Below are 27,952 nucleotides of genomic sequence, written 5' to 3' on the forward strand. Positions count from 1 at the left end.
GGTGGGATCTTTGGCAGAGCTTGAGGGGGAAGTTCACCTGCATCAGGCAGTCAATCCTTGTGGGGGTGCCATGGGAGGTTCCCAATGCCAGACTTATTCCCTCATTAGGCTATGATGTGCAACACAGTCCACGCACAGCTCTACAAAGGAATGGAATAACTGGGTCAAATGGTGGTCCCATTCCATGTTTTCTGAGGAATCTCAGTATTGCTTTCCAAAATGGTTGCACCAAAATATCCCATCTTAGCCAGTTGGAGTCCCTTCAAACTGGCATCTGTTGTTTTGATGTGACCATAATTTTTTATATATTTTTTGGCTTATTTTGTACATATTCTACTACAGTGTTAGATTAACTTTATGAAGAAGTCATCCTGGTTCCTGTAAGGAGAAATATTTAGAGATCACAGTTTAGGTGCTAGATCACTACTAGGTTAGATTGCTTAAATTAGCTTGCCTCCTGGCTAGTATCATTTCTAAGCTGTTGCATTGGGTGCCGCAGTCCGGCTGCAGCAAAATAACCGGGGATTGACGAGCAACTTGTATAGATTGATACAGCAGGAGTGGGAGCCGTTTATTGTAGGACCGGAGGGGTATATATACATTACACAAAGCTTATCTTAATTAACATAAACTAGATACAGCAGTCAACCAATAAGGAATCTCCACACTTAATGGTTTGCTGGTGTTACTTCACAAACCACTCCCTCTGCAAAATGCCAGGCGCCATCTTGACTTGTTTACAGACTCTAACAATTGGGTATTGCTAGGAAATATACTTGTTTAGAAAGGGGGTGGGGAGCAAATGTTAAGTGCATCCTAGTATTTCCAATTCAAATGGGAGATTACAGGTTTTTAAAATAGACTTTAATTTTTACAGCAGTTCTATGTTCTCAGCAAAATGGACAGTTGTAGATATTTCCTATATAACTCCTGATTACAAGACTTTTTATGTAACTTAGTTTAATTTTTTTTTTCTTTTATACTGAAAAATTTGGTTCCTGATAACTAATGTAATATCCCTTTTTTTTTTTTTTTTTGTACTGGGGATTGACCCAGGTGCTTTATCACTGAGACACATCACAGCCCTTTTTATCTTTTGAGACAGCATCTTACTAAGTTACTTAGGGCCTCACTAAGTTGCCGAGGCTGGCTTTGAACTTGTGATCCTTCTACCTCAGCCTTCCTAGCCACTGGGATTACAGGCCTATCCCACTGTGCCTGGCTGAGCACTTTTATGTTTACTGGTGATTTTTTTAATTCTTCTGAGAAGTATCTGTTTAAGCTCATTTGCCCATTTACTGATTGGATTACTTATTCTTTTGGTGTTAGATTTTTCTAGTTCTTTGTGTATTCTGGATATTAATGCTCTGTCAGATTAATTAGTTGGCAAAGATTTTCCTCCCACTGGGTTGTCTCTACACTCTATTGATTGTTTCCTTTGTTGTGTAGAGGCTTTTAAATTTGATGTAATCCCATTTATCAATTCTTGCTATTTCCTGAGCTATTAGAGTCTTATTTGGGATATATTTGTCTGTGCCAACAGCTTTAAACTTTCAGGTTTTCACTGAAGGGTTTTGATCTATTCTGAATTGAGTTTGGTACAGAATGAAAGATAAGGAACTAGTTTCTTTTTTGCACATGTAGGTATCCAGTTTTCCCAGCACCATTTGTTGAAAGGCTATTTTTTTCTCCAACATGTTGTTTTCTCCAACAAAGGTATTTTTTGGACACCTTTGTTGAGAATTAGTTGGATGAAGATGTGTGGTCTGTTTCTGGGTCTCTCTTCTTCTGTCCCATTGGTCTACCAAAATCATGCTATTTTTGTTACTATGGTTCTGTAGTGGTTTTGAAATCAAGTAGTGTGATGCCTTTGGCATCACTTTGTTTGCTCAGGATTACTGTATATTCAGAGTCTTTTGTACTTCCTTATGAAGTTTAGAATTGTTTTTTCTATTGAAGAATATCATTGGTATTTTGATAAGAATTGCATTAATTATGTGGCTTCCTTTTAGTAGTATGACCCATTTAGTAATTCTCCCAACTGTGAACACATGAGTTCTTTTCATCTTTTAGTGTCCTCTTCAAGTTCCTTCTTTAGCGTTTTATAGTTTTCATTATAGAGATCTTTCACCTCCTTGGTTAGATTTTATTCCTAGATTTTTTGTTTTTTCAGGCTAATTCTGAATGCTGGCTTTTCTAATTTCTTTCTCAGCAAGTTCATTATTGGTGTATTTTTATGTTGATTTTTGTATCCGGGTACTTTACTTAATTTGCTTATCAGTTCTAAGTCTTTTAGTGGAGCACTTTGCTTTTTTTAGTTAGAGCTTTATAGTTATACATAGTGGTTGGGTTCATCTCATAGTTTTGGTGGAATCTTCTAAGTATAGAATCAAAATCTCTAAACAGGGATCATTTAACTTACTCCTTTTCTATTTGTATTTCTTTATCTTCTCTGATTGCTCTGGCTGCAATTTTAAGTGCTATGTTGAATGACAATGATGAGAGTCCACACCTTTGTCTCTTTTCTAAGTTTAGAAGAAATGCTTTCAGTTTTCCCCAGTGAGTATGATGTTGGCTATGGGTTTGTTATATATAGCTTTTCGTATATTGAAGTTTGTTCCTTCTAGATCTAGTTTCTTCAGGCTTTTATCAAGGAGTGATGTTGAGTTTTACCAAAGATTTTTTCTACTTCTCTTGAGATGATCGTGTGATTTTTATTCATCATTCCTTTTATGTGCTGTTTATCAACTTGTGTACATTGAACCATCCTTTCATCCCTTGAATGAAAGTAACTTGATCATGGTGTATAATCTTTTAAATGTATTGTTAGATTTGATTTGTAAGTATTTCATTGAGAATTTTTTTGCATCTTTTTTCATCAGGGTTAGTGGGCTATAGTGTGTGTGTGCGTGTGTGTGTGTGTGTGTGTGTGTGTGTACACATACACTTATCGGGTTTTGTTAGCATGATAATATTGGCATAGACCAAGTTTGAAAGAGTTCTTCCCTTCCTATTTTATGGAATGAGGAGTGTTGGTTTTAATTCTTCTTTAAAATTCTGAGGGGCTGGGATTGTGGCTCAGCGGTAGAGCGCTGGCCTAGCAAGGGCAGGACCCGGGTTCGATTCTCAGCACCACATAAAAATAAAGGCATTGTGTTGTGTCCATCTATACCTAAAAAAAATAAATATTTAAAAAAAATTGTTGGGCTGGGGATGTGGCTCAAGCTCACCTGGCATGTGCGGGGCGCTGGGTTCAATCCTCAGCACTACATAAAAATAAAGATGTTGTGTCCACCGAAAACTAAATAAATAAATATTAAAAAAAATTCTCTCTCTCTCTCTAAAAAAAAAAAAAAATTGTGAGTGGAAAAAAATTAAAGGTAATAAGAATTAAAAAAAAAAAAAAGTCTGATAATTTAGCAGTTAGCCAGACACAGTGGCACACACCTGAGCCTCCGGAGGCTGAGACAGGAAGATTGTGAGTTCAAAGCCAGCCTCAGCAAAAGCGAGGCATTAAGCAACTCAGTGAGACCCTGTCTCTAAATAAAATACAAAATAGGGCTGGGGATGTGGCTCAGTGGTCGAGTGCCCCTGAGTTCAATTCCTGATACTAAAAAAAAAAAAAAAAAAAATATATATATATATATATATATATATATATATATATATATATATATATATATCAGCAATTAAGCCACCTTGTCCTGGGCTTTTCTATGTTGCAAGACTTTTTAGTACTGCTTCTGTCTCAATGCTTATTATAGATCTATTTAGGGTTTTTTTTTTTTTTTTTTTAATATCCTCTTGGTTTAATTGTGGTAGGTCACATGTGTCTAGAAATTTGTTCATTTCTCCTAGACTTTCCAGTTTATATAGTTTTTTAAAAAATATTCCCTTATTCCCTAAGGATCCTCTTGTTTTCAGTGGTATCTGTTGTAATATCTCCTTTTCATCTTTAATTTTATTTGGGTCATCTCTTTCTTTTGATTAGTTGGCTAAGGGTTTGTCAATCTTATTTATCTTTTTGAAGAACCAACTCTTTGTTGCATTGAGTCTTTATATTTACATTATTCTTCAGTCTTTATTTCATTTATTTCTGCTATGATCTGTTATTTTTCCTCCTTCTACTGATTTTTTTTTATTTGATATCTCCCCTATATTTTTAATGTATGTACTTAGAGTCTACATTATTACTGTGTACTTGATTCTTATAACTACTTTCACTTTATTCCATTGATTTTGCTATGTTGCATTTTAATTTGATTCTCAGAATTTTTAAATTCCCTCCTTTGATTTCTTCAGTGACCCTCTGTTCTTTCAAAAATGTATTGTTTAATCTCCATGTCTTTACATATTTTTACTGTTGATTTCTAGTTTTATTCCCATTATGATCTGATAAGATATAAGAAATTATTTTTTATATGTCATGATTAGCTGTATGGCCTAAAATATGATCTATTTTGTGTAAAGTTCTGTGAACTGATAAAAAGAATGTGTATTGTGTCACTGTTAGATGCAACATTGTGTAAAATGTCTGTTAAACACAGTTGGTCTATAGTGTAGCTGAACTCTAATGTTTCTTTTTTGATTTTTTATCTGGATGATCTTTCTATTGGTGAGAGAGGTGCTCAAAGTCACTGCTATTAGTGTATTGGGGCCTGTTTTTCCTTTTATGTCCTGTAATGTTTGCTTCATAAAATTGGGTGTCCCAAAATTCATTGCATATGTGTTTATAATCATTATATCTTTGTTATGGTTTGAATCTGAAATGTCCCCCCAAAGCTTATGTGTTGAAAGCATGGTCCCCCAATGTGGCAAGGGTTAGAAGTGGAGCTTTTAGGAAATGATGGGATTGTGAGGGCTAAAGTCTCACCAATGAACTAGTCCATTTGACAGAGTAATAATCTGAGTGGACTACTAGGTGGTAACTGTAGGCAGGTGGAGTATGGCTGAAGGAAGTAGGTCTCTGATGGCATGATCTTGGGGACTGTATTAGTCCCTGACTTCTTCCTGCCTCTGTCTCTGTGCTTTCCAACTGCCATGAGCTGAGCTACTTTCCTCTGCTATGCCCTTCTACCATGATGTCCTGCCTCATCTCAGGCCCAGAGCAATGGAGTAGGCTAACCATGAACTGAGACCTCTGAAATCATGAACCCACAATGAAAATTTCTTCCTCCAAGTTGTTGTTCTCAAGTGTTTTGATCACAGTGATGAAAATCTGACTAATACAATCTTCTTGATGGATTATTCCTTTTATTGATACGTAGTGACCTTTGTCTCTTAGGAATAATTTTGTCTTGAAGTCTGTTTTGTTGGATATGAGTGTAGTTACTCCTGCTTGCTTCCAAGTTCCATTTCTTGGGATATCATTTTCCATCCTTTCACTTTCAATCTGAATATATCTTCGCCAACAATATAAGTTTCTTGCAGATAGCAAATTGTTAAGATTAGTTTTATAATCCATCTATCCAGTCTGCTTCTTTTTATTAGAGAATTAAGACCATTTACCTTAAGGGTTATTTTTAAAAGATATGTACTAATTTCTGTCATTTTGTTGTTTTGAATGATCTACGTTCTTTTCTTTCTCCATTATTCATCTTAGAAGTAATTAATCCTTACTAATTCTCATTTACTGGTTTTCTCTTCTAGTAAGATTTATTCTTTTCTATGATTTTGTTTGTCTTGCTTCCTCTTTTATGTGTAGGATTCCTTCAAGTATCTTCTATAATGCTGTTTTAGTAATCATGAATTCCTTTAATTTATGCTTATTTTTTAAGGTCTTTATTTCTTCTTTGATGTTGGAGGTTGACTTTGCTGGATATAGTTATCAAGGTTGGTGGGTTCCCCATCTCCTCCAGGGCTTCATGCATCATTCCATGTCCTCCTGGCCATTAGAGTTTCTACTAAGAAATCTGCTGTCATTCTAGTGGGTTTACCTTTAGATGTGACTCTGCACTAGGAGTTCTTTTCAGGTTATGTCTATTTGGAGTTCTAAATGCCTCCTGTACCTGGATTCCCATGTCTTTCCCAAAAATGGGGACAATTTCTGCTTCTTATTACTTTAAATTAGTTTTCTATTCCCTTAGCCTATACCTGAAGTCCTTCATCTGTTCCCAGTATATATAAGTGTGGTCTTTTAATGGTGTCCCATAGATCTTGTATGTTTTTTTCATTCTTTCTTAAATTTTTTTCCTTACTAGTATTACAATGTGATAATTCATCAACCTTATTTTTTTATTTTTTTTTTTATACTGGGGATTTGAAGGATTGAACCCAGGGGTTCTCGGCCACTGAGCCACATCCCCAGCCCTATTTTTTTGTAATTTATTTAGAGACAGGGTCTCACTCAGTTGCTTAGTGCCTCGCTTTTGCTGAGGTTGACTTTGAACTCGTGATCCTCCTGCCTCAGCCTCCCAAGCCGCTGGGATGACAAGAGTCCATCACTGTGTCCGTCTTCAACTTTATTTTTAATGCCTGATATTCTTTCTTCTTGATTTAGTTTACTGGTGCAGCTTTCCACTGAGTTTATAATTCAACTTACTGAGCTTTTCATTTCCAGTATTTCTATTTGGTTCTTTTTCAGAATCTATATTTCTTTATTAAGTTGCTCTTTCATAATCTATATTATTTTCCTTAGTTTATTCAACTGTTTGTAACCTCTTTGAATTTATTGATCATTTAAAAAACCATTTAGTGACCATTTAGAAAACCATTCTTTTGAATTCTTGTCCAGCATCTTCGGAATCAGTTACTAGAGAGTTATTAACTTTTGGTGGAGTCACATTGCCTTGTTTTTTTTTTTTTTTTTTTTTTTTCACATTTCTGGTGTTCTATGTTGAGATCCACACATATATTGAAATGGAAATCACTTCCATTTTCATGTGAAAGTCTAATTAGGGAACAGTCTTATTTTTATACTGTGCCCAAGAAAATTAGTTTGTTTTGTAGTGTTGTTTTATTCTGAATGGACTTCTTATTTCTTGCTGTAGTTTTCCTATGGCTTTTGGCTTGCATGCTGTGTTAGAACCTAAGTAACCCACTTCCCTGAACATCTCCCAAGAATTAAGACCCTCTAGAAATGCAGGCAGGTGTGCTGTAGGCAGCAGGATATAGGAGTTCTACTTTTTTTGCGTAGTCATCCAATCTTGCTAGCAGCCTGAAAAGATACGGGAGGGTATGGGAGCAGCCTATGCTGACGTCACTCATAGGTACAGTATCCACAGCTGTTGCATTGTTTCTTTCTGCTGTTGCTGTGGGAGTGAATGGCTGTGAGTGGGACTTGAGGCCTCCTCTGTGCCTTCTTGGGGCCACATCATCCACTGGAGGCTTATCTCCCCCATCTTTAAGTTGAAGTATCTGCCAAGGTTCTAGAGAGTCAAAGTCAAGGACATGTCTAGATTGAGTTGCAGTTTCTCACAACTGTGTTGGGAATGCCACTCCGCAGCCACGTACCCACTCGACATCCTTAAGGTGCTAAACTCGATTCCCAGCAGTACTCGGAAAGAAGAAAACAAACTAACAACCACAAAATAAAAATAAACTTGAAGTGGAAATGCAGTAATAAGCAAATAAAAACAACTACAACAGGGAGGTGCTATAGAGTCAGTCGCAACTATCTGCACTGAAGGGGTTGGGCAGCAGTGGGTCCCACGCATGAGTTTCCCATGAACCCCCATGCTAAATATAGTATACTTGTGTGTATATATATCATAATTGATCATATACTAATATATACATATATATAGTATATGATTTTAGGTATGAAAACCCCATTTCCCACAGCTGGCTTCCTGACTTGTCAGTTCTAAATGTAAAGCGACTTTTATTCCCTTATGCATCACAGACCAGTTTTCCATTGTCACTATCTGTGGGTCTCAGACCTTTCAGGCTCTTGACCATGTCACAGAAAAAGATTTAAGGATGTGTCACATTTGAATAGCAGAGCAAGAAACTTATTATAATGGGGAAAGTACACAGTCAAGACTGGAGGTGCTGGCAAACTCAGTTCAGAATGGGAGAATTGCCTCATTTGGGACTGGAATTTGACATTTATAGAGAGATAGCAAGGGACTGAACTAGAGGTGGAATTTACACAATTCCCCACCAGTTTTCCTTGCACTTGCAGGTTGCCCTCACATGTTCTAACCTTGCTACTTCTTTTTTAGAAATATTTTTATTAGTGCATTATACTATATATAGCAGTGAGTTTCATTTTGACGTACATGCATGGAATGGAATTTGTTCCATTCCAGTCCCTAGTACTTCCTCTTTCCACTCCTCCCATCCTCTGTTTCCCTTCCTCTGCTGGTCTTCCTTCTACTTATTGTTCTTTCTAATTGGTGTTATGTAGATATACATAATGGTGAAATTCACTGTGGTATGGTTGTGTATGTACATAGCATAGTTTGTTCAATTTTTATTCTGTAGTTCCTCCATTTTCCTTCTCCTTCTACCCGCTTCCTCTACTCCACTGATCTCCCTTCTATTTTCATGAGATTGAACCCAGGGGCCTTAACCACTAAGCCACATCTCCAGCTCTTTTTTTTTTTTATTTTGAGACAGGGTCTTGCTGAGTTGCTTAGGGCCTCACTAAATTGCTGAGACTGGCCTCAAACTTATAATTCTCCTGAGTCTCTGGGATTACAGGCCTATGCCTGGCTATCTCCTCTTTTTTAAGAACTTCAGTCTCATGTCTATTAAGTTGCTTAAAGATGTCCTACAGTTCATTTATGCTCTGATTTTTTTCTTCTTTTCTCTCCATGTTTTATCTTGGATAGTTTCTATTGCTATGTCAAGTTCACTAATCATTTCATATACCATGTCCAATCTGCTGTTAATCCCATCTAATAGATTCTCATCTCAGCCATTTGTGGTTTTCATATCTAAAAGTTTAATTTGGGTGGTTTTAAAAATATCTTTCAAGCTTCTGCATAACATTTAATCTTTAGCTTCTTAGAACTGAATTCTGTGTAAAAACATTTATAATAGCTTTCAATGTCTTTGCTATTTCTGCTGTCAGTTTGTAATAAGTTTTGATATAATGAATTTTCTCTTTGTTGTAGACATATTTTCCTCCTCCTTTAAAAGATTGACAATTTTTTGTTCAGTACCAGACATTGCAAATTTTACTTTTTTGGGTGCAGGACATATTTGTACTCCTATTAATACTCTTTTGAATTTTGTTCTGGGATGCAGTTCAGTCACTTAGGAATAGTTCTTTTTTGGTCTTATTCTTAACATTTGTTAGTTTTGGAACTGAGGGGTATAGCTCAGTGGTAGAGCACTTGCCTGGCGTGTACAAGGCCTGGGTTCAATCACCAGCACTGCAAGAGAGATTTTTTTTTTTTAGGTTGGACCAAAGCAGTGTTTAGCCTAGGTCTAATTAGTCTCCTGAAACAAGATCCTTCTCAGTACTCTATCCATTGCCCCATGGATTATGACATTTTTTTTTAACCAGGCTAGTGTAAGTGACCACTGTTCCTTACCCTGGGTGAGCTCTGACTGTTGTTCTTTTTAATATTGTTAGCTAATCTTCCTCCCCGCCCCCCAGCTTGACTAGTTTCCTTGTATCCATATGGTGATCTATATTCTATTGAATTCTCAAGCAGCGCCCTCTGCAGATCCTGGAGATCTCCACTCTAATAGTACTCTTCTGTGATAACTGTAGTCACTGTGAGCTTCCTAGACTTTCAGCTCCTCATCTCAAGAGAGTCCATCAGGCTCCAATTTGGTTGCCCCATGGCAGGTCAGAAGGAGTAGATAAGGTAATATCTGCTTTGAGGCCAAGTTTTAGAGGCCTTTGGGTACTGCACGGGAGAGTCAGGATTCTATCCTATAAGACATATTCAAGCTGTATTTCAGAAGACACAGGTGACCTGAGCCAGTCCTTGCTGAATATGTTAAGCAGTTAACATTTTACTAGCCCACAGATCATTGAGGAAGTTGCCCTTCATCACTCGATTTATACCAGTATCAATTACTGACACCTCTCCATGGCCATAGATGATTTTTCCAGAAAGGCCCTAGCTTAACCAAATGATAACATGACATAATACAAGAAACAATTGTCCCCTTTTTTGCAAATTGATTTTTCTATAGAAGAGAAGGAGTAAGAAGCAGGCCTCCGTTCTCAGATGACTCACCAAGGTTGAAGGACAGTTGGTGGATAGAAAGTCAGTCTAGAGGTTTGCTTCTTACATGGTCCCAGACTAGCAGCAGTGGCATCACTGGGAGTTTCTTGGTACTACAGAGCCACATCTACCATCAGAATCTGCACTGTGATGAAAGGCTTAGCTGTTTCATATGCATTGAAATTTGAGAAGCACTGTTTTAAGGAAATGGTACCTGTGCCCTCTAGTGGCTGGCCAGCAACTTGCAGGAAGTTTTACAATATTTTCTCATTTTAGGACCTTTGCACAGAACTGCCGAAACATTGAACATTTAAACCTCAATGGGTGCACAAAAATCACTGACAGGTAAGTAATGAGGATTAGTTTAGGGATAAAGTGGCTGCCGGGTGAATGAGGGGAGAGAAACATGGTTGAAAATATCTTTAGTGCATCTGCTCTTTTCCAGCACGTGTTACAGCCTTAGCAGATTCTGTTCCAAGCTGAAACACCTGGACCTGACCTCCTGCGTGTCTATTACAAACAGCTCCTTAAAGGGCATCAGGTAAGAACACCCTTTGTTTGTGGTCTAGAAAATACCCAAACAATAAAAAATTAAAAAAGAAAATACCCAAACAGTGAACATTCCGGTGTATCTTCCTGATGAAGCCTTCCTAATGGTCCCACTAGAGCAGGGAAGAGATGACGGCTCAGACAGGTTATGGGGGCTGTCTCACTCACTGAATTGCTGATGATGTATTAAATTCAAAGTCGGTAATAACTGTCTACAGCAGTACACAGGGGTGTTTTTGTTTCTTGTTCTCTCAGTGAGGGCTGCCGAAATCTGGAGTACCTGAACCTCTCTTGGTGTGATCAGATCACAAAGGATGGCATTGAAGCGCTGGTACGGGGTTGTCAAGGCCTAAAAGCCCTGCTCCTGAGGGGCTGCACACAGGTACCAAAAATGTTCATGCAGCTGATTTTCTCACACATCGGGAACTAATTTGCTGTTGCATTTTCCCTGGTGTCCCACTTGTTCCCTCACCAAGACTTCATCCCTCTTCTGTTTTTTGTGTCCACTTAGTTAGAAGATGAAGCTCTGAAGCACATTCAGAATTATTGCCATGAGCTTGTGAGCCTCAACTTACAGTCCTGCTCAGTAAGTAGCATGCCTTTCCCGAACACTGCCCTGCTCCGTTCTTTCCCCCAGAAATCTGTTGTAGGCCTCACTGCACAGCATCCCTTGCAGCTGAGATGACTGGCAAATAGTCACATTGCCAGACCTGCACTCTGGCTTCTCATCCTGTGTCTTTGTAGGATCTGTCACTTTGCCATGAGATAAAAGAACAAGGCATCACCCTCAATACTGAGCCACCAACATCTCCCCTAGAAGTACTATAAATCAAGCCTTGATTAAAAAAAATAATAGAGTATTGAGTAAAGTATCAGAGTTGCCATGAACTAACCAGGCACAGTGGTGAATGTTTATAATCCTAGCAGTTTGGAAGGCTGAGGCAGGGGAATTGCAAATATGAGGCCAGCCTCAGCAATTTATCAACTCCAAGCAACTTAACAAGACCCTGTCTCAAAAGGGCTGGGGATGTGGCTCAGTTAATCCCCAGTACAGAAAAAGAGAAAAAGAAATACTGTGAACTAGTCACTAACTAGTTGTTAGACCTGAATAGTTCATCATAAGAACTCAGTGTCTTTTTTTTCAACTTATAAATTGGGGGTAATGGCAACTGTAATATTTCAGGAGATAAAATGAAATAGCAGATGTGAAAATGCCTAGAAAAATAAATGACGTATGCAAGAGCAAGGTAGCATTTCATCTTCATCAGGGCATAGCCTGTGCAAACCTGCTGGCCCTTCTTCACTGCCACTATAAATGCTGAGAAGTACAGTGTGTGCTTTCAGCAGGCTACAGGGTTCCTCAAGGGGCATGTAGCCCTGAGAGAGTTCTCTCTCTCAAAAGCCCTTGCATTTGATCTTTAATGAATGAATACTAAATCTTTAGAGTCCCTGATGGTGGGACAGAAAACAAACCATCTTCTGGACCAGTCTTGACTTTGTGGGCCTGGACTATTCAAAATAAGACTTTGACCTGCATGTAGAATTGCACATGGCTCAAGATACAATATAGATGTGCAATTTATTTCTATATGAATTAGAGCATTTATGTTAGATGGAATCTTTATGGCTAAACTAACAAAATTCTAAGGCATTTTTCAATAACTGATTTGTTATCTTTAAAACATTTGAGGAAATATTGTTTGTATATATGTGATTTATATGGCAAATGTCTAAAGCATTAATTTGTAGATGTTCAACCAAATATTAATGTCACTTAGGCAAGTTTTATGTTTTACAATCAAGAATTTTTCCTGGGTGGGGGGGAGTCTAAATCTATTTTGATGAATCCTGGGGTTAGAAATATAATTTAAAGTTTTTACCCTCCATCAGTAATGCTAGAACATTTTAATACAAATACATATCTGCCCTTTTTTAAGTTGTTAGGAAGTGCTAGTAACTGACAACCAAATAACAGTTGCTCCTGTCTAGTTCTGATGTCCTCTGACTTCTTCCTGCACTGCTTTTCTGCAGCGCATCACGGATGAAGGCGTGGTGCAGATATGCAGGGGCTGCCACCGGCTGCAGGCCCTCTGCCTTTCGGGTTGCAGCAACCTCACCGACGCATCTCTTACGGCCCTGGGTCTGAACTGCCCGAGACTGCAGTGAGTATGCCATGCTTTCTGCTTTGCAGCTCAGAGATTGCCTGGGCTGACCAAGAGGAGGGGAAGGCGTGGAGCAAGAGGAACAGGTGGTAGGGGAGGCAGGAGTTGTGTTTTTGCTGGGTGTACAGAGGTGGGGCAGCGTGTAACCTAGTTCATTGAGGGTTGCACCAGCAGAGTGTGAAGTGGCTAGCACCAGTGAATCTGAATTGTGTTTCTTGATGAATTCACGCATTCCAACCACCACCACCAATTTGCTTCATCCTGTTAATCTCTTCAAACACCAGAGTAATCTGATGGCGAGCAAAGTGGTAGCCTTGGTCCAGATGTTCCCAGTGTCTCCTTTAAACCTGCTGCTAAGTAGACACAGTGAGGGGAAAAGATCATAATTGCTTCTTATTTTTCATTTTCCCCAGCAGGAAGAATGGGAGATTTTTGTTTTGTTTTGGCATTGGGGATTGAACCCAGGAATGCTTTACCATTGAGCTACATTCCCTACCCTTTTTATTTTTTGAGACAAGGTTTCACTAAATTACTGAGGCTAGTCTCAAATCTGTAATTCTCCTGTCATAGCCTCCCAAGTTGCTGGAATTACAGGTGTGCACCACCACACCCAACTGTTTCAATAAATAATAATTTATTTTCTGATTCTCAAGGCAACACATTATTGCTACCAGCTATGCATATGAAAACTACTTAGGGCTAATCTTGCACTCATGTTATGTTCCTGACTCAGTGCCAGGTGTCTTTATGAGTGATATCTTATTCTCAACACATCTCTGAGTAGTTACCACTATTCTCATTTGTTCTGCAGAGGAGAAACAGATACAGAGGAAAATCATATAATTTGTCCTGGGTCACATGATGATTAAGAAGTAAAGATAGAATTTGGACTTAGGGTTTGACTTTCAAACTAGCAATCCTAACCTGCATACAAGAGGCAGAAAAATTATTTTAACGTTTTATATGCCAGTGAAACTGATCCATTTCTCATGTCAGTTATGTAACTTTTAAGAATCATTTATTTTGTATTTGAATTTTTTTTAAGAAAGATTCTAGATAATTTTGATATTTCTGCTTCATAGAAGGAATTTGGGTGGTCAGAACTAGTCAGAGGGCTGAGGATGAAGCTCAGTGGCAGAGCACGCGCTTAAAATGCATTAGGGCCTCGGTCCAATCCCCAGCACAGAAACAACAAAAGACCAAAAACAACTCTGGTCAGAGAACAGGTTAAAATTATTGTTAACTTAGAAATGTTATTCATGCATTCATTCCTATTAAGCATGAGTAAGTGAGAATTATGTGTATGTAGGTGTGTGTGGTACTGGGCATTGAACCCGGGGGTGCTGTACCACTGAGCTATATCCCCAGCCCCTGCCTCAGCCTCCCAAGTCTCTGGGATGACAGGAATGTGCCACTGTGTCTCTCACCAAAAATCAACTCAGTTTTTCATTGCCTATAATTGTTTTAAATTTCTTGTAACTTGGAATTTCAATGAATATATTGTAATATGATTTTATTACATACAAGTTCATTTTAATTGTATTTTATTTATTTTTTAAATGAAATGCAATATTTTTAAAATATATTTTTAGTTGTCAATGGACCTTTATTTTATTTATTTATTTATATGTGGTGCTGAGTATCAGACCCAGTGCCTCACGCATGCTAGGCAAGCGCTGTACCACTGAGCTACAACCCCAGTCTTTTATTTAGTGACTTTTAAAATAAGTCACTAAATATTAGAGTATTATTTCAAAACCAACAATGTGGTGGTGGGGAAGATTCTTGGATTTACTACGGGAGTTTGGGATGAGACTTTAGGGCCTTGGACAGGTCCTCCCTAACCCTCAAGCAGGCCCTCATCTGTTCAGTTGGGACAGTCTTTGAGTTTTACAACCCTTAGAATGATTGACAGAGGCAAAGTGTCAAAGAACAGAACAACATCAAGAGTGTGCAGCGGAGCATAATGTTTCTATTGTTAATCTCTTGGTACTTTTTTTCTCCCCTGCATGTCCCCTTCCTAGAATTTTGGAGGCTGCCCGATGCTCCCATTTGACTGATGCAGGCTTTACACTTTTAGCTCGGGTAAGGCATAGATTTTTAAACAACAACTGTAATTCAAAGTGACCTGGGGTGGTTGTGTGGTGTGCAAAAATTAGCTTCAGAAAAGACGAGCACAAAGCCAAGTAGAATCCTTGGGGTAAGTTTTACATTTTTTTCAGCTAGCCAGAAATCTAGGAAGACACTGGAGAGAATTCTGGAAAGGGCCCAAGCCTCCTTCTCACTTGAACAGGTGGGGCCGCCCTGAGAGGAGCTGCTTCTCCTGTAAGAGATGCCATTCCTACACAGACCCCAGTTGGCCTCTCTACAGCATCCCCTAACTAGGCTGGGCTTGCTCCATTTTCTACATTGTCTGCCACAGTGACCACCAAGGTCACTATGAGGCCCTTTCTGGGCTTGTTGCAAGGAGCCAGTGTCCTTCAGGGGATGCTGATATATTCTTCTTCCTACCCTACAATCAACCCCACCCACCTCCCCAGTGTGGCTGAGCTCCTCATTCCCTGTTCTCCCAGAGCCTGGCCTATGATTAAAATTTTCCTGCTAATGTCTGAACCACTGGGAAAGTGCTCTTTCAGGTTGAGAGAAGAAAATGCTGCCAGAGCAGCCCTATTTCCATTTTCAAAGTGACTATGACTCAAAGGGCACAAGCTCAGAGATGCTGGTTCACTGAGTAGCTCTAAGAACAGACCATACCCCTTAATGGAAAAGAACAAGGACCTTGGTTCATACTCAGGGAGACAGGTAAGTTGCAGGTGTTGCCTACACAGCAGGGCATGTCTTGTGTACTCTTTCAGAATTGCCATGACCTGGAGAAGATGGATCTGGAAGAATGCATCCTGGTGAGTGGAACCCTAAGAGCCCTGAGGGCTGCTCCTCAGTTACTGCTAGTAGCATCACACAGCTAGGGACATAGACTGCCTGTTGTCCCAACCCTTCTTGCCCAGTATAGGCAGTGGGACTTGGGTACTCATTAGGGCCATGGCAGTGGGATATGTAAACTTTTGGCTACTTGCAGTCATCAGGCAGAGTTATAGCAAATAAATTCAAGATTTCTTTTGCCAGACATAAAAAACAAGGTCTCCTCTTATTTTTCACAGAACTTAAGGGAGAAATAAACTGATATATCCAGCGATGGGGTGACTCTAGAGAGAATACTTCTTGCCCATTCCCTGTTTGTTCTTTTCCCCTAAGCCCCTTTTAGGGCACCATAGAGAGACCAAACTGTTACAGTTGTGCATCTCCAGGAGTGGGCAGATTGGAGGTTGCTGGTAAAGACAGGAGCTTCCAGCCGGAGTATGCCTGGATGAGTTTTTAATTCTCTTTTGCACCTTTTGATTTCCATGTTCAGGAGAAGCCAGGATTAGGTATTAAGTTCTGGTGTAGAAGCTACACTGACACAGCGTGTTTCTCTCCAGATAACCGACAGCACGCTCATCCAGCTCTCCATTCACTGTCCTAAGCTACAAGCCCTGGTGAGTCTTTTGAATTTTTGTGACATTATTCACCTCTTGGGAATGAAAGGATCCTCCCATCACAGCAAAAATCACTGTGGGTTCTCTGTCCATCATGGTTCCAGAGCTTAGAGTTTCTAAGCTCTACCAGCTGGGCTAACTTGGGAAGCGGGGTATCTGGATATTACTGCTTTCCCCCAGCAGGGACCCGTGTCCTGGTCACTTCACTCAAGTTTGTGTTTATCTGGCAGACAGGGTGAAAGTTAACGTGATGAAATGTCACATTCCTCAACAAGTTTGGGACCATCCTTCTGTTGTAGTTCACATCTGTTCATCTGGGGGGGAAAAGGAATGAGACCATTTTCTTGGATATGTATTTACACCTTTTGAAAGATGCAAAATGAGTGCCTGCCACTCTTAGCCATGCAGACATCTCACTCACATTTCACTTCTGTCCATCTGAGCCTGGAGAAGGGGAGGAGTCATTGTCTGCTGAGCAAGCCACCAAATGGAAGTCTACCGTGCCCACAAAATGTCAGCCATATGATGCAGGCACCATTCAGAGCCCCATTTTATAAGTGAAGAAACTGAGACTCAAAGTGGTGAAGGGACTTGCCCCACAGTTACACAGCTGCTCCAAGTCCCCAGATCTCTTGGCCTTTCCCCAGTCTGGTGTTTACGAGGCCCACAGGTGCACACATCCAGTTTTTCTTAAGCCAGCTTTCCCTCTGTCATCTTTGAAAGTTGCCCTCTCCTCAAGGGCTTGAATTCTGTGTCATCATTAAAGCTCCATTTGGCCTTAAGTCACTCTCCCACCAACTTTCCTTATTTCTACTTTCCCTCTGGACACTTCCCCTCAGGCACAAGTGCAAGGAGGCTTCAGATACCTGTGGGAGCAGTTTGCAGGTTCCACACTGTCAGGGGATGTCCTCCAAATAGTTGGTGTTCTCCCCTGCAGGGAGGTTTCTGGTGATGGAAAACCTTCTCTATCTTGTCCACTATTTTTATACAAGCTATTTCCAAAAACAGAACAGAGGTTAAAAAAAAAAAAAAAAAACTATAAAACCAGAAGCTCCAAATAAAAAATCAAAAAAATTTGAACATAAAGAATTATTAGCAAAAAAACAGGAAACAGTTGCAGTTGAAATCTTAACATAGCCTTGAGATTTTAATAGCCAAGACAGATAAAGGAAAAAGGTGTCTGTTATTCATCCAGTTCACTCTACAAACATTTCTTGAGGACCACCATGCCAAGCACTCCTCTAGTGGTTAGAGACCAAGAAGATGACTCATCAGGAGAGACCACCTGCAATGTCAGAGGATCCACATTTGAGGGACACTTGAGGAGCACTACCCACTTTGGTAAAGGACAGTACTAAGATCTCCTCTGTTGACCCCCAAGCAAAGCTGAGCACAAGTTAGAGCACATGTGTTGTGTGAAGTGCGTTTCTACTGCAGCAGGTCGCACAGTGTGCATATGCAGCCAGCTCAGTCTGCCCTGGCGTAGTAGCACCATGCGAAGGATCGGGCACGGCTTCTAGCAGGGCCTTTGGACTGAGTGCAACGTGAAATAAGTTCTCTTCTCTGCAGGCCTCGTGTAGGGACAGGAGGTCCCACTGGAGCAGCCCAATCTCCACTCAAAAGGAAACTCACGGATCTGAGGGAGAGTGAGTGCTGACCATGACAGACCCAGGCACAGGCTGCCAGGGGCCCACAGCGGGTTCCACCCCAGCCTCCAGAGATCAGTAGAGGAAATACTGTTGGGGGAAACACCATTTTGAATTTTGAAATGTGTCTTTTATCTTTTACTAAAGATCTGCAAGCGGGAAGAAATGAGGAAAATGACCACCAGTGTGAATGAAGCCAGGTGACTACTTCAGCGCAGTTCCCAACACTCAGGTTTCCCAGGTTCTCCTTTATGTGCAAGAGAGGCGAGTGGGTACATATACCATGGGCTTCCAGGAGTGACTCTGTGATCTTCACTAGAGGAAGAGCCTATGCTCACACTAACACAAAATTCGGAACAATATTCAAAAACCTGATTGTGTTTGACAGTAAATCAAATATGCATTTGCAAACAAGGGGAGTCCCAGATTCAAAAGAATATGAGGGAGCAGTACCCAGAAGATTAGCGAGAGCATGAATTTGTCTGTAGGCAATTAAGGACCCTCTTTGTTTCTTTTTTTTTTTAAAGTTGTAGGATATGTGTTTGTGGCAGGGAGTTTCTGTTGATTATGGAGGAGCTGGTTTCCTTTTCAGAGCTAGTTTGAGTATTTTCAAAAATCATTTTATTGTGTAAGTCATTGGTCCTAGAAACTATTCTAAAGAAAAAGAAATGCAGCCAAAAAAGGAAATGCATTACTTTCTTCATTATGAGATTTTATTTCATCCTGATTTAACAAGACACCATGATATTATATAGAAAACAAAACCATTAGAAGTCATATCAGTCACTCTCCCTTTCGGATGACAAGCATATAGATTACCCAGTGGTCAGCCTGCTCTCGGCCATGTTTGAGAATCTTGTTATCAAGCCACTACTTACTGCTCTAAAAGAAACAATAGCAATGTGAGACTTGTTAACATTTAGATGGCTGTTTTCTCCAATTTAAAGTGGATACATTTAACAACTTTGAAAATACCACTATAAGACAGATGCGTATTTTGTTTTGTTTTTATGATACTGGGGATCAAACCCAGGGCCTTGTGCACGCTAGGCAATCATTGTACCATCATGCTACAGCCCCAGTCCTAGAATGAATTCTTATCTCATGCCCCACTGCCTGACCAGTGTCTTCCTCCTTTCCAGTCACCCCTTCTGTAACCCAACTGCAGCAATAATTTCACTTAAATGGGACTCATCTTTTCATTGTCACTCACCCATTCGAAGTCCCCTCTCCCCGACTCAGCCTAAATTCTGTGGTCAATTATTTAATCTCTCCCTTAATCCTCAAGATTCACCTTCCCTCTTAGCAAAGCTGTCATCCTGTTTAAATCCTACTCTCAGTTGTTGAGCAGTCCTTGAAGCATGAGCATGAGTAAGGTGAAGAGGGCTTAAAGGCTTTTACGCAGAGGAACTAGTATGTGTCCTTTGTTGGACCGACAAGAGCCCTGGCTGGGCTTTAGAGAGGAGACAAGGCTGAACGAGAGGCAGGGGTCAGACCTGCTTCTCTGGATTGTATCCTTGGAGTTTGGAATGGCTGATAATTATCCGGAGAGCCATTTTTCTGTGGTAGAACAGTGAAGGTGACCCAGCCCATGTTTTGCTCCCAATTTGAAGCCTGTGGCTTATTCAGAACTTATAGCTATCTCGGAATACTGAAGTTCCCAAGACCATCAGGCCACTCCCGGAGCTCCATAGCAGTTACTCCCACACATATCTGTGGAGACCAGTGAGTGCTATCCCAGCTGCTGGGGCCAAACCTCAGCTCCTGTATACAGGTACCTCCCGTGGCTAAGACCTTTAGTTTATCCTGATTAGATTTGGATGCATATAGATCCATGATCATATGTCTTTCTGTTGAATTGACTTTTTATCACTGTGAAATATTCCTCTGTCACTCTGTCTTAAAGTCTGCTTAATGTAATATTAATATATCAGCCTTTTTGTGCTTTCCATTTGCAAAGTATATTTTTCTTTCGGATTTTTTTAAATTCTGTTTTTAAGTGTAAATTCTTTTTAAAAAGGACTAAAATTCTGTTCTTTTGGATTTTATGTGTTTTAATATCTTAAGAGACACTGTATCATTGGGTCCTGCTTTTGTCTAGTCTGGTGATCTCTACCTTTTTAAATAGTTTAGTCATTTATGTATAACATAATATTGAGAGAGTTGGATTTGTGTTCTTCATTTCACTGTTTTTTTTTAATATTTATTTTTTAGTTGTAGTTGGACACAACACCTTTATTTCACTTGTTTATTTTTGTATGTGGTGCTGAGGATCGAACCCAGGGTCTCGCACGTGCGAGGTGAGCGCTCTACCGCTGAGCCACAAACCCAGCTCTTCATTTCACTGTTTGTTGTTCTGTTTTCTATTCCTCAGTTCTTCCTTTCCAGTTTTCTTCTTGGATTAACTGAACATTTTTAGAAATTGTTTTATCCATTGGCATTTTGGCCATAGCTCTGTGCATTGATTTTGAATGGTTGCAGTTTCAGCATTAGATCTTGAAAGTTCTTTCTATAAATCAAAGGCAGCTTTCCTCAGTAGGGATTCAGGGAAAGCCTGGGATTGTGATTAGGCTCCTGTCCCAGCACCAGCACCTTGCACAGCGCCTGGTGAGGAAAAGCCACTTCAGATGTTCTTTTGGAACAAAGTGGATATAAACGAACCAATCCGAGTCTCAAGAGCTCAGCACAGTAACTGGTATGTGAGTGATGAGGGTCACCCCTAGAGTTGTGGGGCTTAGGTTCCAAAAATCACAGTCCTTCTTAAGAGGATGCCAGCTACCCCAGCCTTGCCATATCTCCACCAAAAAGTCTGCTTCTTTGGAGGAGAGGGAAGGTCAGAGATTCCTCTGCTCAGACTGGCACACCCCCAGCCCAAGTTCCTTTACTCACTCAAAGTCTCAGGCAATTTTGTCAAGGCAGGCAGGCCTGCAACGTCACTGGTAGGCCACCAGACTCTCGGAGACAGGTGGAGGAAATGATTCTCTTTGGAAGGTGTCAGGGGAAGATTCAGAGCCCCCGGGGAGGAGAATGTCTGGATTGCTTAGGCCTCAGCCTGCTGCAGCTCCAACAAGCAATATGCTTGAATTTCTCTTTTACATTTGATCTCAACTCCTCCCTGTCCCAGGTCTCTCTTAGGAAGCACTGCCCATGGTGAGGTTCACACCCATGCACACTCCTGATCCTACCAGGCCCCTAGCAGCCTAGTGGAAGTGGAAGGAGGCGTTAGAAAACAAGCTTGAGAACCGCATCACTGAGCTTTTTTTGCTGTAAGTGAACCTCCTTCACTTAAAAATGTTCCCAGTGTTTTCTCCTATTTTTTGAGATGGGGTCTCACTGTTTTACCCAGGCTGGTCTCTAACTCATAAGCTCAAGTGATCCTCCCGCCTCAGCCTCTCAAATGTACCACAGTTCCCAGCTCCCTGTGCTTTACCTACCACTGGCTTATTTAATACTTAAGCCCAGAACCTCAGTTTCTTCAAATGTCATCAGTATGATCTGTGAAAGGAGCAGTACTTTGTTTCTTGCTGGAAAAATAAATGCAAGTTTTTAATTCTGGGAAAATGAGGTAGGTGGACTTTTCCTATTTCCGCTGCTGTACTATCCCTGAACGTTCTATATAACACAGACAAAAAGACTACAAGATCAAAAGAAGGTGGCAAGACCAGCTGGGGACATCTGCTGATGCTGCTTTCCTAAGCAGCAGCATGGTGGTGGCGAGTTCCCTGAGTTTTCCTTTTGTCATGTCTCAGGCTGGATGCTAAAGAGGCTGACAACCCAGAAGTGCCAAGAGATACAGAAAAGAAAAGAAGGGGGAAGAAAATACAAAGAACCCTCCACTCAAAGGATCAAGGAAGGGGCAGCCTACCAAGACAAAAAACTTTCAAATACTAACAAAAAAGACACAGAAAAAAACGAGCAGCATCCCCACCCTGCCAGCAGAGGGCAAGTTGGGGAGCTCAGAATCTTTCATCTTTGCCCTGTGGTTTTGAGCTGCCTACTCCCCACCAGCGGTGTTAGTGGGGACCAGATAGGGAGCCTAGTGTCAGAGAGCCACCTCTCCCATTCCAAGAGAGTGAGAGTTTTCTGGAGGTGAGTATGACCCCTACCTCCACCCATCAGTAACAAAGCACTTTCCACATAAGGCATCAGGAGAGGCTGTCCTACTGACAGCAGCAAGGGAGCACTGCCCCTTCCACCACTGGTACCGTGTCACAAGTGGCTTGTTCAGAGAGATTTAGGATAGGGGTCTAGCTCAGAGGTAGAGCATGGGTCTACCATGCCCTCGAGGCCTTATTCAATCCCCAGCACTACAGCAAATGGTCTCATAATAATCAAGATGCTGGATACAAGAAAAAACACTCATCATACCAAAAATGAAAAAAATCTAAATTTGTCTGAGAAAAGACATTAGGGACCAACACCAAGATGATGCAAATATCAGAATCGTAAAACAAGAATTTTAAAACAACCATCATAAACATGCTTTATCTAGCAAATGAACACATTTGAAAGAAATGAAAAAAGTGTCAGCAAAAAAATAGAAAATAGAAGAGAGAAGTAGATGACTATTTTAAAACTGAAACATACAACAATGAAACTGAATGGATGGCCCTCAAGCAAAATGGAGAAGACAAAGGAAATAATACATGAACTTGAAGATAAAACAATAGAAAATTACTCAACCTGAGCAATAGAAATAGACCAAGGAAAAGAAGGAGTAGACGCCTCTGGGAATGATAGAGCTGTCATGTAACAAAGAAACAGCATTCATATCACAATTCTAGAAAGAGGAAGAAAATGTGGAGATGAAATCACGGCTGCAAATTGCCAAATCGGGCAAGACACATATCTGCAGATTCAAGAAACTGGTCAAACACCAAATGGGAAAAGCCCAGAGAAAATCAAATCGAGACATCATAATCAATCTTCAGAAAACTAAAACCTTTTTTGGTGGTTTTGGGGATTCAACAAAGGGCCTTGTACATTGCAGACAAATGTTTTATGACCAAGCTCCACTCCCAGCCTGAGGAACACCTTGAACAGTGAGAGAGAAATACCATATACAAAGAAGTGGCACCACATTTTTAAGTGCAGGAAGAAAAGAATTCAACCCCAATCCTATCTCCAGTGGAAATACCCTTCAGAAAAGGGGAAATCAAAATTTCTCAGATGAAGGAAAACTAAGCTTTGTTACCAGATCTACCCTGATATAATGGCTAAAGGAAGCTCTTTAAAAAGAAAGGAAGGATATGGAGAATTTGTAGCCTTTGTCCTCTGCTGATGGGAATATAACTTGGGAGTAGCCACTATCAAAACCAGTATGGTGTGTCCTCAAAAGGGTCAAAAATAGAATTATATGATCCAGCAATCTTCTGGGTATATAAGCTGAAGATTTAAAAGTAATTGCAAGGCAAGCACAAGGCCCTGGGTTCAATCCCCAGCACCACATGCATGCGCGCACACACACATACACACACACACACACACAAATTAAAATTTTTTAAAAATTGTGGTTTAGCTAAAGCAGTGTTAAGAGGGAGATTTATGGCACTAAATGCTTACATTAAAAAAGAGGATATTAGAGCAAATTATATTCCATGCTTATATAATTTAATCAAAATGAACCCCAATATTATGTGTAACTCTAAAGAATAAAGGAAAAAGTTAAAAATTGAATTAAAAAATAAAATCTCAGTAATTTTAAATTTCCCCCTCAAATTTTAAAAATTTAAAAATAAATTTCTAAAATTTAAAAATAATAATTTTAAAAATCCCCCTTAAAGAGATATCTTACTCCCATATTCATAGCAGCATTATTCCACCAAGAGGTGGAAGCAGCTCCAGTGTTCATCATTTGATAAGCAAAATGTGGTATATACATATACATACATGAAATATTCAGACTTAAGGAAACAAAATTCTGATACATGCTTCAACATGTATCAGGCCATACACTAAGTGAAATAAGCCAATCACAAAAGGACAAGTGTCTTTTTTCACTTATATGCTTTCAATTACATGAGTTATCTAGTCAAACTCAGAAACTAAGTAAAATTGTGGTTGCCAGGAGCTGGGTGGAAGGAAAATGAAGATTTGTTTAATGGGTACAGAGTTTCAGTTTTGCAAGATGAAAAGGTTCTGAGATCCACTGCACCATCATCTGAATATACTGAACAAAGCTGAACTGTACCCTTGAAAATGCTAAAGATGGTAATCAAAACAGATAACAGGAAGATTTCTGAACATTTGGAAACTAAACAAAACATTTTCTAAATAATCCTAGGTCAAAGAGGAGGTCTCAAGGAAAAATTTTTAAAAATAAGTTTAACTGAATGAACATGAAAATATAACACATTAAAATTTGTGGGCCTGGGGATATAGCTCAGTTGGTAGATATAGCTCAGTTGGTAGAGTGCTTGTCTCTCATGCACAAGGCCCTGGGTTCAATCCCCAGCACCATACACACACAAATTAAAATTTAAAAAAAAAAATTGTGGTATAACTAAAGCAGTACTAAGAGGGAGATTTATGGCACTAAAATGCTTACATTTAAAAAGAGGATATTGGAGCAAATTACATTCCATGCTTATATAATTTTATCAAAATGAACCTCAATATTATGTATAAAGGAAAAAATTAAAAATTGAATTAAAAAATAAAATCAGTAATTTTAAATTTCCCCATCAAGAAAGAAAAAAAATCACTACCAAAACATGAAGGATATAATAAAAATGATAGTAGGATTCAGTGAGGTTGAAAAAAAAACTACAGAGCGAAACCCATGAAACAGAAAACTCTTTGGAAAGGAAAACAGCCTCTAGCAAGACTGATAAAGAGAAGACGCAATGGCTAACATCAAAATGAAATTTGGGGGCTGGGACTGTAGCTCAGTGGTAGAGTGCTTGCCTAGCATGTATGAGGCATTGGGTTCTGATCCTCAGTGCCACATAAAAAAATTAATAAAGGCATTGTGTCCATCTACATATTATTGTGTCTATATTCATACACAATATATATACACACACCACACACACACACACAAAATCTCCAGACATCCAAAGGCAGACATCCAATGAAAATTAAGGGAATGCAGGTAAAGTAGCCAGTATCTGAGATGCTTGGGACCAAAAGTGTTTTGGATTTCACATTTCTTCCAATTTTGGAATGTCTGTGTATATGTAAGTAAATAAATATTTGGGGGGTAGGTCTCAAATCTAAATAGAAAATTCATTTTGTTTAATATATACCTGGTAAAATTTTTAGTGAACCTGCATTTTTTACTGTGACCTGTCTCACGTGAGGTCAAATATGGAATTTTCCATTTATTGCCTCATGCTGATGCTCAGAATGTTTCAGATTTTGGAGCATTTCCGATTTCAGGTTAGGGATGCTCAAACTGTACTAGAAACAACTGTATAAATTTGACAATGTAGGTGAAATAGACATTCAAAACAAAGTCAATATAAAATAGAAGGCTGGGATATATATATAAATAATCTTAATAGCCCTGTAACTGCTAAAGACATAAAATTTGATTTAAAAAACCCTCAAAAAGTAAATGTTCAGGGCTGTGGTTGTGGCTCAGCAGTAGAGTGCTTGCCTAGCATGTGTGGGGCCCTGAGTTGGATCCTCAGCACCACATAAAAATAAATAAATAAATAAATAAAGGTATTGTGTCCAACTACAACTAAAAAATAAATATTAAAAAAAGGAAATGTTCATCCCAGATTGTTTAAGTGGAGAATTCTTCCAAACATAAGGAATTAAAACCAATTCCATACAATCTCTTCTATAAAACGGATGAGAAAACATTTCATAACTCATAAGGTCAGTAATACCCTGATACTAAAACCAAACAAAAACAGCACCAAAAACCAAAACTACAGACTGGTATTCTTCATAAATATAGGAGCAAATGATCTTAATAAAATATTAGCAAATAGAACTCACAAAATATTAGTAAATAGAACTCATCAATAGATTAAAAATAATTATACACATGACCAACAGAGTTGAAATATTTCAAGGATACAAGTCTAGTTTAATATTTGAAAACTAATCCATATAATCCACCATGTTAACAGGCTAAAGAACAAAAATTACATGCTCATATAATACAGAGAAAGAATCTAATGCAGAAAAAGAATCACAAAATTCGAAAGAAAAAAATTTTTTTTTAAATGCCAAGAATATAAGAGAAAAATCTCACTCCTATTTAAAAACTCGAGTTACTATGTTCCTTCCACAGGGATAACCTCTGTGGTCAACTTATGTTCTAAAGAAACTCTGTGCAATAATGGATAATTCCGTTTGCCCTTAATAAAAACAGCCTAACCCCTCTGTCATCTGCCAGGGATGAGACAGCAGGGCAGGGATAAAATTTAAGACCACCCTGACTGGCTGTAATTGGCAAGTCTCAACTTCTTTGAGCTGCAAAGTCTTTATCTGTAAAATGGGAATAACACTTTGCACAGTTAGCCTGAAGAATAAATTGAGATAATACGTACACAGTGGGGGCCCAAAAGTAGATAGTTTTGACTATTGGTTGCTTAGTTTGTGTAAAATAAGCAGTGTATTTGCTCTGTGAACAATGTTGGCAGCATATTTTCCTTTGGACTCAGAGAACAGGTTAAGGGCTTCTTTGATTTTTTTCTTAAACAAGTTTTTTAAATTTATATGAATATTTGCATATACCAGTACATTAGTCTTTCAATTAATGTAGGAGTATCTCCATGGTCTTAGACGCTAATGTTAACTTCTTAGTTCTTCAGCTTCTCTGTATTAAAGCGATGAAGAGATTAGTATCCATACATTACCTCAGTTGTCTTCTTTCTCCAAACTAAAAAATATATATATACACACACGTTTTTTTCTAGTTGCAATTTATTATAAGTAGGTAAATAAAAAAATAAGGATTTTGACTATCTTAAGTGGCCTCCTGAAAAACTTTAGCGAAGTCTTCTGGCTTTATCCAGAAGTCAGTTCTAAAAGACAAAAACCAGTGATTGCATAGATATTCATTACAAGATATTGGTTTGTATAGAATTGTGTAGTGTGATTGGATTCTTGAGAAAGGAAACATACCCCATAGGGTTAAGACAGAGCACACAAAAGAATCAAGGTTCAAGGTTCGCTGTCTGACAGAATTTCTCCCCTAGCTTCCCTTCCCTCTAGGTTAGACTCACCTGCCTGTTTCTTATATTCAGTGTCAATGTCTTGGTTCTCTTTCCATTTTGCAGAACTTCCCACCCTGCCACCACAACTCATTCAGGTCCAAACTACAGGGCATTTCCTTACCTCCAAGAATGTAATAGCCTCCCACTTGCTCTCTATTGTATCCACCTTTCCACACAATTTGGCAGAGTGGCTAATTTTTTTCAATTTTAACTTTTATTGAAGTAAAATATACAGAAAAGTACACTTATCATTGATGTGTAGATTAATGCAATTCCATAAACCGGACACACCCAGACTAAAGATCAGCATTACCATGATCCAAGAAAGCCACATTCTGCTCCCTTCCAGTTACTAATCTCCCAAAGGTGGTGACTTCCAACAGCATGTATTAGTTTTTCCTGTTTTTGTATTTTACTAATGAAATTACATAGTGGAGTCATGTGTACTTTTGTCTGGTTTCATTACTCAATATTACATTTGTGAAGTTCACTCATTGTATCTTGTGTGTGTGTTTGTACTGGGTATTGAACCCAGAGGTGCTTGACCACTGAGCCATATCCCCAACCCTTTTTTTGAGACAGGGTCTGGCTAAGTTGTTTAGGGCCACACTAAGTTGCTGAGATGGCTTTGAACTTGATTCTCCTCTCAGTCTTCCAAGTCAAGATGCCACGGTGCCCTGCTATTCATCCTCATTGCTTTCTAGAATGAGCCTATTGTGATTTACTTATCCTTTCTATTGTTGAATATTTGAGTGG

The 27,952-nt window shown here is 39.3% G+C and overlaps 1 protein-coding gene across 2 annotated transcripts in view; it reads left to right on the plus strand.

Moving 5' to 3' along the window:
* Positions 1-27,952, plus strand: part of Fbxl2 (F-box and leucine rich repeat protein 2) — a 90,163-nt gene that overhangs the window by 56,777 nt on the left and 5,434 nt on the right. Inside the window, exons 6-13 of one of the 2 annotated variants that reach the window (XM_027932158.3) lie at positions 10,407-10,475; positions 10,576-10,671; positions 10,935-11,061; positions 11,191-11,265; positions 12,711-12,841; positions 14,866-14,926; positions 15,697-15,741; positions 16,318-16,374. In XM_027932158.3, coding sequence (XP_027787959.1) covers positions 10,407-10,475; positions 10,576-10,671; positions 10,935-11,061; positions 11,191-11,265; positions 12,711-12,841; positions 14,866-14,926; positions 15,697-15,741; positions 16,318-16,374 — 661 coding nt within the window. Of the gene's footprint in view, positions 1-10,406; positions 10,476-10,556; positions 10,672-10,934; positions 11,062-11,190; positions 11,266-12,710; positions 12,842-14,865; positions 14,927-15,696; positions 15,742-16,317; positions 16,375-27,952 lie in introns of both variants that reach the window. The other variant, XM_071619725.1, reaches the window with a different exon arrangement.

The sequence above is a fragment of the Marmota flaviventris genome, chromosome 1, assembly GCF_047511675.1.
Source record: "Marmota flaviventris isolate mMarFla1 chromosome 1, mMarFla1.hap1, whole genome shotgun sequence".
NCBI classification, from domain to species: domain Eukaryota; kingdom Metazoa; phylum Chordata; class Mammalia; order Rodentia; family Sciuridae; genus Marmota; species Marmota flaviventris.